Source organism: Microtus oregoni, unplaced genomic scaffold (genome assembly GCF_018167655.1).
Source record: "Microtus oregoni isolate MIOR12 unplaced genomic scaffold, Mior012 000056F_ref0000123, whole genome shotgun sequence".
In the NCBI taxonomy this organism is placed as follows: domain Eukaryota; kingdom Metazoa; phylum Chordata; class Mammalia; order Rodentia; family Cricetidae; genus Microtus; species Microtus oregoni.
The window spans coordinates 6770714-6791471 of NW_024543832.1; the positions used below are offsets into that span (position 1 = coordinate 6770714).

Genomic DNA, 20758 nt, shown 5'->3' on the forward strand with positions numbered 1-20758 from the left:
AAACATCTCACAACAATCTACAGTGTCAGCTTTTAATAAATACATAAAAGAGAAATTAGTAGTCAACCAGTTATGTGAAGAGATTCATAGTATAGTACGTGAAATTGTCATATTTATCAATCTTCTGTATCAATTAAGGCAATTTCACCTTTCATATAATTCAAAGCCAAAAACAATACAAAATGTGTTCATGAAGAATTTGTTTTTCTTTGATCTTTGAATTATTTTATATTCAAATATTTTGATTTAAAAATACAGTCTATATTAAATATCTTTTTACAAAGGCAGTATTTGTTAAGTGAAACAAAGTAAGATTACATTATTGATAATTTAAAAATGTCTAATCATTTTTGCAGAGATTTACAAACCTTAATAAAGTAGCTAGTACATGTAAAATAGCTTTAAATGTATGTTAAATATACACAAAATGAATTTCTATATTAATGTGCAAATTTATACTTTCTTATAATTTAGAATGAAAATAATTTTATTCAATATTTCAAAAAAAATCTATGTACCATAGTTGTCATTGTGCAGACTTGCTATAAAATCACATTTGTCAGTGTAAAGTTAGTAAAAGTTCTTTACACAAATCATATGATCCCATCCTTGATGATGCAGTGTTCTTCTCTTTTATGGCGTTGTGTTTGACAATTGTACTAAAATTGGTTGTGAAGAACAGACACCTGGTTGAAAGTGTTAGCATACAAGGATACATTTTATTCAGGAGGGTACTTCAGGTAGACACAGAGTAGTGTTGTTACTCTCACATATTTGATTAAAAGCTGCCCAGAGAGTGGAACAATTGCTTCTCATAAGTACTATATTTTAACTATACAGTTTTGTAATAGTCATCACATGGGTTGGAGAGGCAAGCTATTAGAGGCAAAGAAAGCAGAGAATGAACGGAAGGGATAAGGAAAAATAAGAAAGTTAGGAAACCTGAGAGGAAATCTTTTCCACAAGACCACTGGTTGCATCATTTATTCTCTTGCAGCTGACATCAAGCATACAATTGCCATTAAATCTAACTACGATATTTTCATATAATCTTTTTTCCAGTTAACTTATTTAAAAGTGAGATGATCATTTCAAACAATTCCTTCAAAAAAGTGGAAAGACTGAAGATCCTTACAGGAAGCTTGAGAAGCCTCTGTATTTTTATAGTTAACTTAGGTTTGCCTAGATCACTGCTATTATCATAACACATAAATGTGAGCCTAAAAGAGCTTTTGTAACTTGGAGATGCAAGGATATGAGCTGACAGCCAGTTAGGTCAGTGTTGAGTGGTATGTGGTTCAGTTGTATTGAACACTGGCTTTACATGTTATCACAAATGAATTCATAAGCATGTATAAGGAAAGGAATAACTGTGTACCCATGAATATTAAATTAAATTGAAGTAGTGTAGTGTTTATTCCTACACAACTTCAAACACTGCATTGCAGATGATAATTTCAAAAGACATCACAATTTTGGAGATTCTAAATTGAAAAAGTGTGTGTCCTAGAATCAGCAACACACACAGTAGATATGTTTAATCAGTTATCATAACTAATTTGCCATGCAGGGATTATGGATTGGGAAAAATGAAGGATTTGAGGGAATATTAATCAGTTCTATATTCTTTTGAAGATTTTTCACCACATGAAATGAAATGATGTTTTTAAGGACATAAGGATAACTGTAAACTAAGTATTAAGAGTAAACAAAGAGAATACAGTATTCATATGGTTGAAATTCCTAGTGAGTTGCTACCTTTATAAAAACGTAAATTACTAGTTGTGAAAATTTTAAATTCTTTGTTTTCATTGGGGCTGTCTTTGTTCAAATGAGTGTTTAAATTCATAGATCTTTTGAAATGGAAAACTTAGTCATATTATTAGACAGTTATTTTTTACAATTGAACATAATAGTTTGAAGCTTATGGCCAACTTCTAGAGAAGTGTGAATGGGACAAACAGGAGCCAGGAAAGTAAGGAAAATCCATTGGGTATAATTTATTCAACCAAGTACCAGAAGAAATATTCTATGGAGAAAAATATTCATAATCTAACAATATTAAATGATTTCAGTGTCTCAGGGATGTCTGTTGATATATACAAGAACATATTCAATAGAGAGTAAGGAAATATTAAAATACTTGAAATTTATTCTTTGGTAAAGTTTTGCATTTAATGTATAAACAATTTTAATTTTTTAAGTTTTGAAAGGTTTGCCTATAGAGACATGTATTTTTAGTTCTTTTTATAAACTAAAATAAATTGAACTTTGGGGACATAACTGGATTTTCAGCGAATTTTTACGTCTTTTAGAGCATTCATTCTATGGCTTAATAAATAATAGTAGAAAATGTTTAAAAATTGTATCAAATGTCTATAAATAAATGTATACTGCAGTGTAAAAATATTTCAGAAGATACAACTTGTATATGGAGTGGATGTATGGAACATTTCTGAATAATTACACACCAGGGCACAAAATGCTGCCATGCCAAAAAAAAAAAAATCATTCAAGTTACTAATTTTTCTAACAATTTAAAATTCAATTAATTGCATCACTGTCAGCAACTCTCAAAAGACTCTTGCAGTTATTTAGCATCAGAAAATAGTCTCTAAGTACATAAATTATTTAATCTAAGACTACTATTTCCCCTTCCCTATTAATTAATTCTATTTAATAAAATATTAATTCCCCTTTCACAAACTATTAAACAGAAGAACATCAATTATTCAAGTAAAATATGAGCCCTACAATCTTTAAGAATTAGCTCTTAAGTTAACACAAAAGAAGAGAAAGAGAAACCATAAGACATCCCATGTGTTAAGTACATATTATCATCTGGCACTGAATTCCCGGTAAGAAAGTTTGTGTTTCCTGTGGTAACAACCTTGCTCCATCTTAAAATTAGTGCAAACTAGTGAAGGGCTAAAAGAGTACAAATCCTTGCTTTTCATGGATTCCCGTTATGTATATACTCCTTTGCCCATTCATCGTTCACTTTTAAACACCGCTCACTTTTAAGTTGTCAGCATTTAATTAGTGGATATCTTCCATTTTTGGGGGGGGGGAGGACTGCAAAGCATCCAGTAATTTATATATTTATAAACGGATACTGTATGTCATGAGCAACATAGTATGCTTTTCACACCAGCTTTTAGTGACCACAGTTTCCTGACACACAGTCACAGTATGCAGTGTTTTGATGATGCCCATCCCCCCCTGGAGAAAGAAGAGACAGTTCAAGTTAGCAGCATCACCACTACACTTCTAAAGGACTTGTCATGTCTGCTGAAGGCTTTCCAGGCCCTAGAGTGCAATATCTAATGGAAGTTAGTCTTCATCAAAATGAAAATATCTAAAACTTTCAAGTGCTGGGAAACAGCGAATCTGGGAGAGACATTTCTTTAGATTTTTCTGTTGTCACAGGTAAAACACGTATTACAAATAGGATAGTTAGAAGTTAGAATTTAAGTACCAAGCCTCTACAAGAAGGCTTAAACTGAGCCATGAACAGGTCCAGGTTTGTTCTTTCAGCCATTGTGTGTAGGGAAGGACACCAAAGCCTTATCAGAAGGTGGCTAATGAGAAAAACAAGAAGCTGCTTCTACACAAATCTATTTCTACTTTGCTTAGAAATAGTGTCACGGAAATATACTCAGGACACCAATAAATCAAATTTTAACTCTTACCCAGGGTGTTTTGCAGATTCGAGAGGTAGTGTGCTATTGTGCAATGCTGACGTGCAATTGCAAGGCAGATCTCTAACACTGCCCCTTCATTGCTTTGTGTTTTTGTGAAATCATTTAAATTTTCCGAGCCTCAGTTTCTTGACTAACAAAAGGGGGCAGGATTAGCTTATTTCCAAAATGTCACCCACCCTTCTCCAATTTCATGCTGTTGTGGATCTCATGAGTAGGGTTGGGATGACTCAGAGAATGCCCTTAGATGGCACAGGAGGGCAGAAACAGTACAGCTTTCCATTTGTAAAATATTGATATGCAACTGGAGTGAAAATCAGAAAAGAGGGCCGTCCACTTGAGGCAGTTCTGTAGACTCCTTGTGGATTTTAGGTACTGAGATCAGTGAGAGAGTGAACCAGCACATCCAGTTTGACAGGTAAGAAAATACAAAATTCTGTGTCTTCGGACAAAGAAGCTGTGGACTTAGAAGACACTTTACAGTGATCCTTATTAACATTCAGCTTTAAAAACCAGTTCTAATAAAGTGACATTGTCATATAGATTTTTATGGCAGTAGTAACTTAGCACTTATGTAATCCAGTCATCTATGACATTATAAACTTATTCCAGAAGGAAGAAAAAAACAGAATATAAATGTAAAAAAGAGAAGACAACAGCAATGCACATGCAGCAAACCACAGTTTTACAAGCAACACCTTAGGGTTAAAGTTTTCTCTGTTCACCTCCAACTGAAGTGAAATACTGACCATTATTCAGCTGGCGGTGCACATCTACGCAATGCCAAGTGCTGTGAGTGACTGCTTTCAGTGACTCCTGGATCTTTTCCATCAGCAGATTATGTACAAGAATCACTGCACCGTGGTAGCAACATCATTCCAACCTGTTTCCCAGCACTGTGTCTGGGAAGTGCAGGAATGGCGGGAACCTGTAAAGTGTAATCAGTGCTTTCCAGATGACCTACATTCTATGCTGATCTAAATAAGTTATATATTACAGTAAAGTGCTACAACACTAGTATCCAACAGTAGTAAAACACATCGTTCTCTGAAAAGTTCAGCAGCTGGGAGAGCCGCATGGTTGGGAAGACACTTGCCAGTCTTCATAGCACACTCTTCAATAATTTGTCTCCTCCTGTGACATTTTATATTGTACTTTTTTTGGAGCAGTTGTGCGAAAAATCATCCAGTTTCCAGCAGCATTGTTTTGATTGTTACTGCTTTTTAAATCTTTTTTTAGAAGCTGCACCTGAAAGCCTCATGAGCATCAAGTTTGCTGATATCCATTTTTATTTCCTCGGGCTTTTCTCGTCGGTAGGTTACAGCTCTTGTGCAAACACTTTGCAGAATCAGTTTATCCTTGGTGGAGAAGAAATATTAGTGTTAGTGAAGAAGCTGAGTGTTAGAAGAGGAAGCGACACTCTGACAGCTATTCTCTGAATTCACCAACCTTTGTGGAAGTAGACAGCCTGTAATCTGAGGAAGACTTTATCCTGTTACTACTCCATTGCAGAACCACCTGTCTGATGATGAGGACCTTAAGCAACCCAATCAAGAATGTGACTATGAATATGATGAAAAATATTCGCAGGTAGCTTGGGCCAGGTAAACATTCTGCAAGAAAGATAACAAATTGATAGGTTAAAAAAAAGTTTAGAAAAGTAAACCAAAATTTCCTGTCAAATAAATGTTTACATTCCTATTTATTTACAAATCTGTATTTTCAAACCAGGAGGCTGGTATTAGTGCCTACTCAAAAAAGTAAACCCCTCTTGGAGAATATCTACAGTTAAAGATATATACATACATACACACACATACACATACACATATATACATATATATAAATATTTGTAGTTTGCTATGCACAAATCTCTTACCTGCATGTAAGAGACTTTGTCTCTTTACTATAGTCACAGAAAGAACTGTAGCGGTGTGTAATGCTCCACACTATGTGGAAAACATAATTAAAAAAATATTGAGCAGCCCTAAGCATTTAGCATGTGTTTCTCTTTTTATGCTTTCTCCAACTTTGTTGTTCAGCATGATGGAAAGTAAAGTAAACATCTGCAGAAGCTAGACTCAGGACGTCTCTAATAGGCAAGTAAATACTTCCTCTAAATCCTGGTATAAGATTTCAGTGCTATTACACATCATGACTCCGAGAAGTGGGAGTGTCAAATCTCGGATAAAACCCAAATATCGTGTCTCACTCTTTGCTAGTTAACTAATCTAGTCTGTTTGCTTGCACTAATTCATTAAGTGTTCCTCCAAGAACAAATAATCACTAGCTAAAGAAAGAAAAGCTGTACTAGGAGAGGGAGCATGCTCGACCTTTGTTTTAGCAAGGTCTGGCAAACTGTCCTTGGAAAAGTTGCAGGCTCTATGCTTACCCGAAGTCTACTCTCATCTCTGAGGAACATGGTTTCGCAATAATGGGTATTCCACAGAGCTCACAAACTGCCCCAGATTCATAAAATCACTTCCTGGACTGAAGCATATGTTTCTCCACCCATTCGGCAGGCTTCAGGGATGGGGTAGCAGTTGCCTCTGAAAAAGCCTCTAGGAAGAGGATGTACCAAGGCCATAAGCAGAGCAGCTAGCATGCAAGTAGTATTGATTCTGGCCCGAATGTCCAGTTATTACTTAGTATGCCTCTTGAACAAGGCAAAGATTCAGTAATGGGGACAAGAGGTCTTTTCTAACTAGGTGGACTTAATAGAGACCATTGCTTACAATTAGTGACAAAAGACCTTGAGGAGGTCAAAGACACACCCACTCCTATGCATCCGAATGGAAACAACAGAAGCCAGTGCAGCATAATGTTTCCTTGTTATCAATGTCATGGGGACAGAATACAAAATATGTGTACAAAGGTAGTGCTATTTGATCTTCTATAGCTCCCTTCAGGTTATTGACCCTCATGGCTTATGTCCTGACAGACTGATGTCCCTTAGTTGACCTAGTCTACTCTATAGGCTGAACCCATCCTCAGAGGGACACATGGCTTGATCCCTCCCACTCCTGGCTTTTTGCCTGCTGGGAGCTTAGTTGCGAGACTGAGAGGAGACCCTGTAAGTGTGATTGAGTGTGATTAAGTGTAATTGAGGTGCCTAACAAATGCCCTTTTCCTCTCCTTGCAAAATAGTTGTAAAGGGGAGGGAAGCCCTCAAATGACCCTCTGAGGGTTCAAATCTGCATGCATTTTCCCCATGTTGTTATGGATGGTCCAACATTTGCCCCTGGTTATGCTTTTCATAGCCAAGGTCAGGCTGGGCCTTTTTCTAAAGAGATTTAAGGAAATACTGTGTATAATAACCCTTAAGTCAGAGTAGTGTTACATAATTAATGACATGTAGGGCCCTTCTTTATTAGAAGGCACTAGGCTTTCTGGTGAGATTGCTGCAGCCTCAGCTGGCAGCACATGGGACTCTTTTCAAATTTACTGTGGGCTAAGATCAGCATGACAGGAATGAAATATAGGAAACTCAGATGTGCAGGATATTGCTACTCTGCTGTTCCTCTGAAGAACTGGCTTTTCATTTCTTGAAATAGTGGATGCAAAAGGTTGGTTTCTAAAGACCTGACTGCAAGTATAACTTCTATCTACACCTTGGACCTGTGCAAAAGGGACTTTGGTGATTTTTTTTTGGGGGGGGGGTACCAAAATAAACTTTTTTCAAAGCAATTTTTTTTGTTTTTCTGTTTTTTAATTGTTTTCTCATTGTTACTTTTTTATTTTTATATTATTATTACAAATTTTCACTTCCTCCCATTTTCCTCCTTCTTCCTCCCATTCCCCCTCCCCCTCCCTCTCCAGTCCAAAGAGCAGTCAGGGTTTTCTGCCCTGTAGGAAGTCCAAGGTCCTCCCCGCTCCATCCAGGTCTAGGAAGGTGAGGATCCAAACAGACTAAATTCCCACAAAGCAAGTACCTGCAGTAGGATCAAAACCCAGTGCCATTGTCCTTGGCTTCTCAGTCAGCCCTCCTTGTCAGCCACGTTCAGAGTTCGGTTTTATCACATGCTCCATCAGTCCCAGTCTAGCTGGCCTTGGTGAGTTCCCATGAGATCAGTCCCACTGTCTCAGTGGGTGGGCACTCAAAGCAGTTTATGAAAGTAACTCTTCCCCATTTATACTTCACCTTTGACTGGAGGTAACTCTTATTTTACTTTTATTATGTATATAAAATTCTACCTCCATGTATGCTTGCATACCAGAAGAAGGCATCAGATCTCACTATCAATGATTGTGAACCACTATGTGGTTGCTGGGAATTGAACTCAAGACCTCTGAAAGAACAGCCAATGCTCTTAACCTCCGAGCCATCTCTCAGTCCCTGACTTGAGATATTTCTTTGATGTTCATTGGCTTATTGTCATTTAATTTTTAAATGCTGTTCTGACCCTGTGTTTTATAGATGAGGTGTTGTCTCAGGAAGCTTTACAAATGAGCTGATGTTTTTCACTTACTATGCTTTAGGCTAAGGTCTTGAGCCTAAAACTAACACATTCTATTTTGTCAGATTTAGATCATTCACCTTGAAGTTTTATCTTTTTTTCTTTCATTTTTCTTTTTCTTTTCTTTTTAAGGTAACAGGCAGGTATCATGTGGCCTAGGCTGGCCTTGATTTCCCTATGTATCTGAGGCTGACCTTGAACTTATAATCCTCTGGACTCCACATTCCAAGTTCTGTTATGTGCCATGATGCCCAGTTTTATGTGGTACTGGGCCTTGAACATGGGGTTTTACCCATGCCAGGCAAGTGCTCTCCCAACAGACTACATGTCCAGCCTCATAACCTTTGGAAGTTAGGTATGTTACAACAGCAGATTATCACTTCCAAGAGGGTTTGACTTGAAACAGGAGAATAAAGTGTTGATAGATATGAGGAGGGTCAGCAGGGTCAGCAGCAAATGTAGGTTATAAGGAAAAATCATGGCTCCAGATCTCCTAGAGAAATTATTCTCCACGGGGCACCTATGCTTTGGCTTCTGCATGGTTGTCTGGATAATTCGCCTGCTCCTTGGTGAAGGCAGGCGGCACAGGAAGAGAGCTGTGAGGATGAGAGGTGACTCTGGCCACTCTGCTATTCCATCTATGGGAGATTAAAAAAAATGGAGCACCATCAAAGAAATAGTGTGTATACAAAGAAGTACACTTTTTAAAACGTATCTGAGGCAGAATGGTAAAAGTTGCTTTCAAAGTGTTTATAAGGGAATAGTAAGAAGTCATCGCTCCTTCCTTTAGGAAGGAAGTAGTGCTTGGCAGACCCTTCAGCCCCAGGAACCTCCCCACACTCACCTGAAGCTTGGTCCACGCGATGCTGTTCCATGACAGCACAGGAGGTTTTACATTGATCAAGTAGAGCCTGAGACAGATTGTGAGAGTGGAGACACTGCATACAGCTCCTGTGCAGGAAGGCTAAAGTGTTACTACTACAAAAAGGCAACACACTTATACTTCCTGTGAAAAATACAACAACAAAACAGCAACTAATAGACACATTTGGATTAGGTCCAATTGGAACTTATCCCAGGAGACAGGCCTGGTGGTCCAGGAATCCCAGCTACATGAAAGGCTGAGGCAGGAAGATTTATGTGTTCTAGGGCTGCTTGAGCTATAGAGTGAAACCAGCCAGGGTGAAACACTGTCTCAAAAATTAAAAAAGAAAAAAGACAGGATATGTTGCTTAGTAGAGTACTTGCCCAACATATGTAAGACCTGCATTAAATACCCAGTAGCAAATGAATAAACTCCATTATAGTAAAACATTACAGTTCTGAATGATTTAAATAAATTACTATGCTTATTTCTAAAATTCTTATTTGCATTACTGATGTGGGAAAGTACATGTTTTAAAAACTCAAACAAGCAAACCATAGACACAGTGACATTTACACAGGTTTTTTTTTTTTTTTTTTTTAGTAGGTCTCAGATTGTCATTGGAAAATATGTTCATCGCACCAAACGGTCATGTAACACAGGGCTTTCCACCTGTGCATCCTGAGTGCTTCGTAGCAACTTCAATTCTTCTTATATCTTGTAAGTGGAGACTGATCATTCATTTCCAGGGTACCCAGACCCTAAATCCCACATCAATTTTTAACCAAAGACACAGAGTTTTAACAGCTTATTGTACACCACACAGCTAAATTGCCATTAGTAGGCTAGCTGGCAGCCTCTATTTTCAGAAAACTATTTTAAAAAACCAAACAAAATATTTTATGCAAATTTGTTCTAATTTTTCCAAAGCAACTTACTAGCCAAAGATGGGAACTTCAGTATCCTAATTCTTTGAATGTCCCACACAGTTTTTTAAATCATCATCATTATTTTAGAATAACGAAGGATCCAGCAACTAAGATTTAAAAAGGCAGAACAGAGAATGAAAACAGCTTTCAGCAAGGGCTGCTTTGCTCCTGCTGGAGACAGAACATACCAGTTTTCGTTGCAGGAGAGATGGCAGGTTGGGCAGTGCTCGCAGAGGCGGCCGATGCTCCTGGGGTCACTGCACACACACCTGCCGCACACACAGGCGCCTCTTCCGCTGCACACTTGACCCTTGGAATTGACACAGTGTTGTGCTAAGGCTGATGGACACTGGCACCGATCTCCTTCCCAGCCACTGAAGCACTGGCATCTGCCACCTTCGCACTCCCCATGCCCTACAACAGAGAAACAGCAGGATCAGGGTCAGCAGGCCTACTAACTTTGTAAGCTGCCTTCATTTCCATGGGAACATTTAATAGTCCTATGAATGGAAACAGCACCAGTTTCAATTTGTTTTGATAAAGCAGTGCCAATATTTAGGAGTGTTTGTTTTCGAAGCTGTTCTATTGGAGATAATTTTCTTCTACCAATATATTATGCTAACATACATGAAGAAAGCCCCTACTTGGTGGCTGCCTAACTTCTTAAATGCCATTATGCTTTCAAATTTTAAATTAAAAGCACATAAACATAATGAAGCCATAAAAGCTGACTTAAAATCAGCAAGAAAGTATTTGGTCAGTGGATTCCAGATTCCCCTCGTCACAGATACTAGGCCCCAGGAAAGCTTTGCAGAATGACAGGGCATCCATGCTACTGCTTCTGTGGATTCAGGTGTGGTTAAAGATAGGTCTTCTGAGAAGCCGAAATCATCTCCTTTATCCTCAGAATGAATGCAGGGGATTAGCAGGACAGGCTGAATCTGTGCTATGAGCTTTTACTAGGTGATATAATGAGAAAGAAAAAAGGGGTGTGTGTGTGTGTGTGTGTGTGTCTGGAAGCATGTAGGCAGACAATTAACTTTTTGAGAAAATCTTGGCTACACATTATTAAATGGATTTTAGACTACAGAAAGTGTCCAAAATTTAATATGTTAATGTGAAATAGAAGTCTCCAAAGGTGGTATATTTTATGTTTTATATAGTATTTCTCAAGCCTATTTTACTATAAATCTATAGTAAATCTTTACTATAAGCACCCTTCCTTTTTACCCTTTTTGTCTCCTTGTCCTTCCTCTCTTTCTTCCCTCTATTCTCTGCCTTCTTTTCTCCTCTCTCTTTCCCTATCTTATTGCTAAATACCTCACAGGCTAATTGTTCCTAAAGCCTACTGCTGAACCAGCTCAATTTGCTAAGTGTGAAACAAATGAAGGCTGGGCAAACGAACACCCACTCTACCTCATTCCCTGCTATAGCTAGCATGCCAAGTCCTAGCCAGCTGACCTGTGAACATGAGTTTTCATCCCCAAGGGAATGTGGTAGGGAAAATGCATGTGAGCCTTGGAGCTTGTGCTCACACAAGCAATTCAAAGCAGATTTTCAGTTGCCTCTGTGTGTGTGAGGTGTGTGGTCACAGTGATATAGACAGGGTCAATACATTGATTTTTGAGATTATACAGCAGAACCTTAGGTTCTCATTGTATATGAAATTGCTTAGAGAGACAGTTCTGTTGACTGATGCTAGAAATTTCATTCTCTTCGTCGCTGTAAAATATTTCTTTTCCCTATAAAATATAATAGACAACTGCTGGTTTATTCTGAAGTTATCCTCCTTCCTATCCACAGTTCTAGTCACAGCTGAAGAAATGTCTAGAGTACAGAGCATTTTGTGTATATGATAGAATAAAAAGACGGCTTGTAATAGTGTGTTTCTGTACTTTACAAGATTTCTGTCTATACAAGAATAGATAATTAAATTTTATAGTTTTTTATTTTTATTTTCCAATAATTTAACACATATTTCCTTACTAACATGCTCATACAAAAGAGGGATTTTTATGATAAGTAAACTTACCTTTTCACAGAAAACCAATCAAGGAATTAAAATAACAGCTGGTTTATTTTAAAATATATTTTATTTTAATTTTCAGATGCTGCATAGGTTTTTCTGGACTTTTACCAGTAGGTGGAGTGAACTGAATTAGTCAAAAAATAATCTTGATATTTTTATCTTATCGCATTTCACTGCCAAAACTGGTCTGTGTGTGGCCAGAGGAAACTCTTGGATTACTGAACAATCAAGTGCGTTCTGAAGAGTACGTCCAGAGGAAACTCTGGATCACTGAACAATCAAGTGCGTTCTGAGGAGTACGTCCTTTGCTCGCTCTCACTCTGTCGGCGGTGCCTCTCCAAAAATCAACTGGCGAGGTGGGAGTGGCAGCAGACTTACAATATCATAGACAGTGATGCTTTAAGGATTTTCCAGTGAATGGATTTATATTTTTGTAGCTCACTTCCCCTCATCCTGACAGAAATAAAAACCCTCTGAGCAAGCAGGAGGGGTACTGCTGGTCGGAATGAGTCAGACCTTTAGAGAAGAATACCCCCCATTCTTCTAGGAAATGTGTCAGCCATCAACCGTAACTTCCTTTGCTGGCGTAAATCTTTCCAAGATCAAGGGATACATGAAATTCGCATTTAATTTGGCCGGGCCGTGGTGGCGCACGCCTTTAATCCCAGCACTCGGGAGGCAGAGGCAGGAGGATCTTTGTGAGTTCGAGACCAGCCTGGTCTACAAGAGCTAGTTCCAGGACAGGCTCCAAAACCACAGAGAAACCCTGTCTCGAAAAACCAAAAAAAAAAAAAAAAAAAAATTAGCTTTTGATTTTAAGCTTTTGATTTTAAAAAATAGTTGCTGTACTCAGACTAAAAATATAAATATGATCTTGCCTTGAACTAATTTCGTAGACTATGAGGTTTTGAACTTTAATTTAGGGTTGAGTGACAACATTTCATCACATCAGATTTAAAGATACACACGTGTATACGGCAATATAGTTGTAATTAATTCCAACTGCCTGTTTGTATCAACTCACCAGCACACACGTTTCCATGGTGATATGGACAGGAAAAGTCGTCCTTTTCACAGTATCTGCCATACACTCTTCCAAGCTTGGTTTTGTCACATAAACATTTCCCACAGACACAGACTCCTCGGCCACTACAGACAGGTTGATCCTCCTGCAACTTGCAAGTTTCAGAGGGAAGCTGATCTTCATCAAAGTGACATCTGCTGTCATGACACTGTGGACACTTGGGATCCAGGGCAGATTCAGCACACTGTCCTTCGCACCCTTTGCAGTGCTCACACTGGCAGTTGCAGCTTTTGTGTATGTGGACTGTAGTGCTTTCATTGAAACCAATAGGTTTAATAATTGCATAGTTTTTTCCTCCCGTGACATCACATATTGTCATCACAACTGTTACATTGAAAAGAACCTAAATTTCAAAGGAAAAATTCACATATATTCACATCTTTAGAACACTATATTCAGTAATAATTGAATCAACAATGAATATCTTAGAGAAACAATATTTACAAATCACACATTTAATCTCTTTCACATGTAGGTGCAGAACGAACCTTTAATTCCATTTTTACTTCACTGATCAATTAGAATTAAAGGAAGCAACGATTGCTAAATGGCCTGTAAATCACCATATGCCCGCTTGTCCTCAAGTGTCTGTGCCCCTTAGATAACTGGTTTCACAGAGAACTGTGGAACTATGGTTTATTTTCTGAATTGAAAATTTGGGGTTAGTAAACATTTGGTATTAGGAGCCAGCGAACCAAAGTAACATGTCTCTGCTCTTCTGGCTCAGAACCCTGAGGTATTCTTATGGACAATAGTATCTGTTTATATTCTATTTTCTCGAGGCCAAAGTAAAGGCCCAGAGTTGATCTTTAGCGTATACAGGTTGTCCATGAAGGAGAACGCAATACTGTCTCTGATGTGACTCAGGAGAAAGAGGCTTAGGACTTTTTCTCCAATTTCAAGATCTTAATACAGAACCACTTTGTTGTCACCCTGCAGAAGCCATTCCAGAACTAACAATGTACTGGCAAGAATTAAGAGGTTTTTTTCTCCTAGAACTACAGATGATTTTTCTGACAGTTTTCTTCCTTGTTCTCTAATTCCTTGTTTTTCCATAACATGATTGATTTAATATCTATATTTTCTTCAGGTGCTTTCGCAAATCAGAAAGTTTATACACACAGTGTATATGTGTGTATGTGTATTGAACTGACATTCATTGCAATAATTAAATTCCAAGATTAAAATAAAGTATTCTGGGCTTTTCAATTGGAAATTATGTAGCAGGAAATAAAAGGCCTACACTTCGGCTTTTCTGTGCAAGCATTTGCATTGGATTTATCAAATCAAAATCAGTGCGGTTGGTGTTGCTTTGTACTCAGGTTGTCTCTACCTCTAAGAATTTTAAGGATTCACAGATGTGTAAAATGATGTGGTCACTGCTATTATGACTAGTAGAATAAACTGCTCCTGGGAGTCAAACTGTTTCTACAACTTAGTTGAAGAGGATATATTCAAAGCAAAAAGGCCATAGAAGAAAGAAGGCAAATCACTGTTGTAAATTCAAGAGTCTTGGATTTGTTTTCAGCAGTTAACTTAGTGTTACATTGCTACAAAAAGCTTTTCTCTAGCAGAAATCAAATGTGTATTATTCAAACTAGTATATGATGTCTTTTGAACAATATCCAAGTGATAAATATAGAGGAAACTACAGAATTAGAAGCTTGGAATAATTAATTAAAGATAAATGGCTTATGGCACAGTCACACTACCCACAGCTTATAATGTTCCCAGGAGGAAAAATATATTCTGACTGAAGAGGAAAATGTGCTCTCTTTGACTTAATCTTAGATCTTTAGGACTTTGAAAAGTCCTCCTTCCCAACCAGGATGTAATTAAAGTAATAAAATTACAGAACCTTAGAGTGAGAAGTAAGAAAAATCTGAAATTTTCTCACCTAGGTCATTCCGATGCAGCAGAAGTAAATGATGCTGGAGAGCTGACACCCCAACCCCAGGACCCCACCGAGAGTACACTCTGCCTGCTGTGCCCTGCTGTGCACTTCTCATTTGCTCCTGCCTCTTGATAACGCTGGCACTGGAGTTCTCCCTTGGCTTCCCACACCCTTTCTAGTTATTGGATAAATGGTGTCATCCTTCCGATTTGACTGCTTTTAACCAATTTCTTTTATCTTATTCTTGAGGCCATCAAAAAGTGAAAGGTTTTGGAATTCTTCGCTTTTATCAACTGTCCCATTCTTTTCTATGGCAACTTTCAATCCCATACTCTGAGAATGAGCAGATTTGAAATTAAAATCACTTTGTCACTAGTATAACTACAAATACTGCTTGTTAGAAAGGATGTGATTTCCTCATTAGACCAATTGTGCCACAAAATATATTGCTACTAATATTTAATAAGTACTTAACACAATACATACTTATGTTAACTTGGACATTTGAGAGAATAGTCATTTACATTAAGAAGAAACTTTGAGAAGAGACAAGAAGGCTACTTTAAAGTTCAAACAAGACTCTTGTAGTTAGTAGCAATTTTTAAAGAGTAGATTGATCTTTTTCATGAGAAAGCACACCAAACAATTTTTCTTAAACAAGAAAAACACACAGCACATACTTCATCATTGCTTGTCACATTTCCACATCCAATTGCACCTGGCTTCCTGGTCCCATCCGGACAGATGGCAGTGATGTTAAAATAGACACCATGTACGTGGTTTTCCATTTGCACTTTTACTTCTGAAATGAGTTTCTGCAGAAACATTGGTTTTTAATTACATATAGCAGTAGTTAATAGTATAAGCAACAAACAGACTCATGCATATTATGTCATTCTAGATTTAATATTTAACCTAATCAAAGCATATCTCTGAAAAAATGAATAAAATGATGGTTCCTTTTAATAACCCAATTATATTTAAAACATGTAGGAAATCCTGAATGATCAGCTTGTTGAAATGGCTTGATTTTCCACATGTCTATGATTACACATTTTAACTACTTTAGAAATATTTCTTATCAAATGTTAAAATGATTATCTTTCAAAATCATACTGCTGATATTTAATAATGAAATTTAAAGAAACATTCTCATAAGTGAATTTTAACAATTTACAACAGGAAACATGATTTTGACAAAAAAGAAACTTGAATTTTAAGCACTTTTAATTATTATGAAAAGCTAGTGTTTTATAAATATAAAGTTGAAACATATAGTTTTGTGGGGATGGCATTTCTAAACTGTGGCTATGAACAGGAGTCCCAAGTGAAACACCGTCATACAAGGTTCTTGAAGAAGGGATTAGGGTTTTACCAAATCTCCATGTCCTTGATCCATAATGCTTTTCTCCAAGCCTTAATTCTAAAGCAGGACTTCTCAGGGGGTAAAAAAACCATGCATGCATTTACACCATCATTCATAGACTCAGTCAGCAAATGCCTACTGCATGCTGTCATGTATTGGGCATACACTAATTTCTTCCATCACAATCATTCAGTTCCAAAGGATACAGCTACTATTTAAATATATCATTTAGATGTGCATGCATGTGGTCACATAAATCTGAGCCTGGTAGATGCAAAAATGCTGATGAATATGCAGCTATGTAAGGAGAATGGGTTGTAGCATGTGAAGGAAAAAGCTTCCAATGGCTTCTAATTCTTTAGTGAAATAATTTTACTTCTTCAACAGTATCTCTGATCATGGAATTTTGATAACATATCCTTTATTTGTTTTTCTCAAGTTCATGAATATTATTTGTGTAGACAAGACTACTTCAGACACATACACACAAACATGCACAATTTTCTCCTGCCAAGATCTCCATATCCAGAGAATTCTGGTAAACCAGAAGAAGCTTTCAATGGTGTGAAACAATGCAGATATGTATTGGCTGTTGGGTCAAGACATGCCTCCCATGTCATGCTTTCTGTTCCTATAAGATCTCAAACCACTTGAGCCAATGTCTTTGAAGTATCATGTGAAGACAAATTTCTACGATGTATTTTCATCCTTGTGCTTTGGAAATCAAGGTTCTGGTGAAATGTTAAACTTCATCATTCTTGTCTAAAAGATCTTTTAGAAGCCTACAAAATGCTGTTTGACAGCTAAGAGGTGTTAGGAGAGACACTATTTATTTTCTGATTCCTAACACTTCGACGAATAGTGAATTGTTTCTCTCTTTAGCTTTAAAAACAAAGTTCTAACATATGAAGATATACGCACTTAAAACTAATAGATTTTTTTTTTTTTATTTTTCGAGACAGGGTTTCTCCATAGCTTTTGGTTCCTGTCCTCTTGTAGACCAGGCTGGCCTCAAACTCACAGAGATCCGCCTGCCTCTGCCTCCCGAGTGCTGGGATTAAAGGTGTGCGCCACCGCCACCCGGCTCAAATAATAGACTCTTAAAGAAGTCCTTGTTTTTTACTGCTGAGTAATACTCTAATATGGAATATATACACCGGGTGGCGGTGGCGCACACCTTTAACTGAGTGAGGTAAGCCAGACACAAAAAGAGGAACATGGGATGTACTCACTCATATTTGGTTTCTAGCCATAAATAAAGGACATTGAGCCTATAATTCATGTTCCTAGAGAAGCTAAATAAGGTGAATCCAAAGACAAACACATAGGCATCCTCAGGAATATTAACCTTCATCAGGCGATGAAAGGAGACAGAGACAGAGACCCACACAGGAGCACCGGACAGAAATCTCAAGGTCCAAATCAGGAGCAGAAGGAGACGGAGCACGAGCAAGGAACTCAGGACCACGAGGGGTGCACCCACACACTAAGACAATGGGGATGTTCTATTGGGATCTCACCAAGGCCAGCTGGCCTAGGTCTGAAAAAGCATGGGATAAATCCGGACTAGCTGAACATAGCGGACAATGAGGAATACTGAGAATTCAAGAACAATTGCAGTGGGTTTTTGATCCTACTGCACGTACTGGCTTTGTGGGAGCCTAGGCAGTTTGAATGCTCACCTTACAAGACCTGGATAGAGGTGGGCAGTCCTTGGGCTTCCCACAGGTCAGGGAACCCTGATTGCTCTTTGAGCAGATGAGGGAGGGGGACTTGATCGGGGGAGGGGGAGGGAAATGGGAAGCGGTTGTGGGGACGAGGCAGAAATCCTTAATAAATAAATAAATTAAAAAAAAAAAAGACTCTTAAAGAGTAGTCAAAGTCAGTTTTTGTTAAGTTCACTAATATTCTTCCACAGCAAGATTATACAGAAGCACAGCGGGATAAGGTAGTCACACATCTGCACAAGGCAAAGAATGTAAGTTCAAACAGTGCTGTCTGCTTTTACTGCTTGAGACAATGTCTCACTCCTAGTTTCCTCTCTCATTTTTCCTAAGTCTGATACAAAGGTTTAAAACAGTTAGATGTGGTAGTATGTGCTTATAACCTTGGGGACTCAGGAGGAGGCTGAGGCAGCCGGATCAGGAGCCCAAGGCTATACTGTGCTTACCAAACAAAGAAACAGAAAAGAAACCAGCTTATGTATGTTGGGATAATATAATGGAGATACACTGTAGTAACTGAGAGGACTGATTGCATAAACTCCCTTTTCATTTGGATGACTTCTTAGAAACAAACTATTCATAGGAATGATATGTTTTGCTTTTCTTAATTCAAAATTCCATGGATCTAACATTTTGAGAAATGTGTAAGAATGTTTTGCCTGCATGTATGTAAGCATGTGCAGTGCTGATGGAGGCCAGAAAGGGGTAATGATGGATATCCTGGAACTGTAGTTAGAAACTGTTGTGAGCTACCATGTGGGTGCCGGGAACCGAACCTTTATCCTTTGGAAGAGAAGCAAGTGTTCTTAACCACTAAGTCGTCTCTTCAGCTCCAAGATCTAACATTTTTTATATGATAGTGAGAAATGTAATTCAAGATATCTAAGTTCATTTCATTCTGTGCAGTTTTCAGACAGTAAAGAAATCATCTGCAAAAACGAACCTAGCAAAATTTATTTCTTTAAAGAAGAATATGTTTAAACAGTTTCTTCATTTTCTGCCCTGTGTCTGCTTTCTGCCTCCGCCTCCCTGCTTTAAACCCAAGTTGCAAGCAGGTGCTGCCTGAAGACAATTAGCAAAGCAGCCGGAGTGATTTTCACAGCTCTGTGGCTCTCTTGATACTTTAATTCTCCGTGGCAGGCAAGCAGGCAGGCAGAAAATCTGGAAAAGTAAGACTTTATAACTGGCCCATAAATCCATGGAAGAATAAACCATAGTTTTTGATACCCTGTTTAAAAAAATCAAAGAAAGATAAACAAACCATATCACACAGCTGGAAGCAGTTGAGAAAAGGAGTAACACCTGGAATTTCATCCTGTTACCTCTGTTTATTGGCTATGTGCACTATGGTTAATTTGCTTACTTCTTTGTTCCTACAAATATACAATGGGACTACAGATTGTTGCCTGATAGGTCAGGTGTGTGGATTAAGTGAAGTCATGTATAGAATGTGATGGACATGAAAAGAAAAGTTAGTGGTAGCAGTTTTATAGAGCTTTCTAATGAGAAATTATCCAGTTGGAGAGACCAGATGTTTCCTTAAAACTTCATGCATCTCTTCTTCCCAGGACTAATGACAACACACAGCTAATGACCCAGAAGGACAACTGCGAAAGGAACTCTTGCCTGTTTCAAAGAAAATGATAATTGACTGAACCCTACAATGACTGATCATGGAGACCCTTCCAGAGCCTTCTCAGTGATCTCTGTATCTTACCATTTACCCCTAAATATTGTTCTTTAAACAACAGCATGGTTTTTGTTTTATTTTGTTGCTAAATTTATGATGTAGGAAACTATCCAAATTTTTGTGACAAGCTGGTGACTCAGTGAACTTTCAATTTGGAAGGAAACTTAAATGGCTGGACCAATCTTGGTTCACCTGTCCTTGGGACAAGTGAGGCACAGAGAAAAGAACTGACTCTTCCAAGCATCAGACACCACTGCTGGTTTGTGGTCCATTTAGGGATAACCCCGGCTCTAAATTCCCAGTTTAATATTCTTTCTGTCACTCCTTGCAAGATGCAGCATTATTGCTTTGTACCTTGTCACAAAAATGGTAGTAAAAGTTGACTTGGAGAAAACTGCATGGGCAGTACATACCTTGTAGGCTTCTACTACTAAATTGTTGAGATTTGCAGCTTTGGATTCTATCTCTCCAGCAATGGCACCAGGCAAAAGGGGCAGAAGGTCCTGTCAAACATGTGAGTCACAGGTACATGATATGATAGTAGCATGGGAACAGTGAACAATCAAGACATTAAACATTTTGTAGCTCTCTGAAAGGCAAGTCGTTTTGTGAATGAAAAAAAATGACAAAAACCACAAGCAAGCTAAGAGGGTTGCCAATTCAGAGAACCTAGAAATATCAGTGTGTGTGGTCTTGTGTGTGAGTATTTGCTATATGTCCTGAATTACATGACCTCAAACCCAATTAAAGTTAGCTCAGCGTTTCCTAAACTATTTTTAACATGAACAGAGCTCTGTGGGCAAATAAGTTGATAAAGCTCTGTGGTTGCTTTCTCCACTTAGAGATTCAAAATGTACACCTGAAAATGATTTACTCTAGAACTGCAATTTGCAAATACTTTAATATTTATAATTGGTATTCCCAGTTCTCTTTTAGTTCCTAAACTCTGTTCCCATGTGACATAGGAACATATTTAATATAAATACTCTTCTGTGAAATGACACTTTGGGACAACCTGG

At 37.9% G+C, this 20758-nt stretch overlaps 1 protein-coding gene across 2 annotated transcripts in view; it reads right to left on the reverse strand.

Annotated features, from left to right (window-relative positions):
- Nucleotides 1-690: 690 nt before the first annotated feature.
- Itgb8 (integrin subunit beta 8) overlaps nucleotides 691-20758 on the reverse strand; it is a 97808-nt gene continuing 77740 nt past the window's right edge. The window contains exons 8-14 of one of the 2 annotated variants that reach the window (XM_041638904.1): nucleotides 20153-20242; nucleotides 15640-15774; nucleotides 13006-13408; nucleotides 10141-10366; nucleotides 9003-9109; nucleotides 5151-5314; nucleotides 691-5059 (exon numbers count right to left, since the gene is read on the reverse strand). In XM_041638904.1, coding sequence (XP_041494838.1) covers nucleotides 4937-5059; nucleotides 5151-5314; nucleotides 9003-9109; nucleotides 10141-10366; nucleotides 13006-13408; nucleotides 15640-15774; nucleotides 20153-20242 — 1248 coding nt within the window. In that variant the 3' untranslated portion in view covers nucleotides 691-4936. The remainder of the gene's footprint in view (nucleotides 5060-5150; nucleotides 5315-9002; nucleotides 9110-10140; nucleotides 10367-13005; nucleotides 13409-15639; nucleotides 15775-20152; nucleotides 20243-20758) is intronic. The other variant, XM_041638905.1, reaches the window with a different exon arrangement.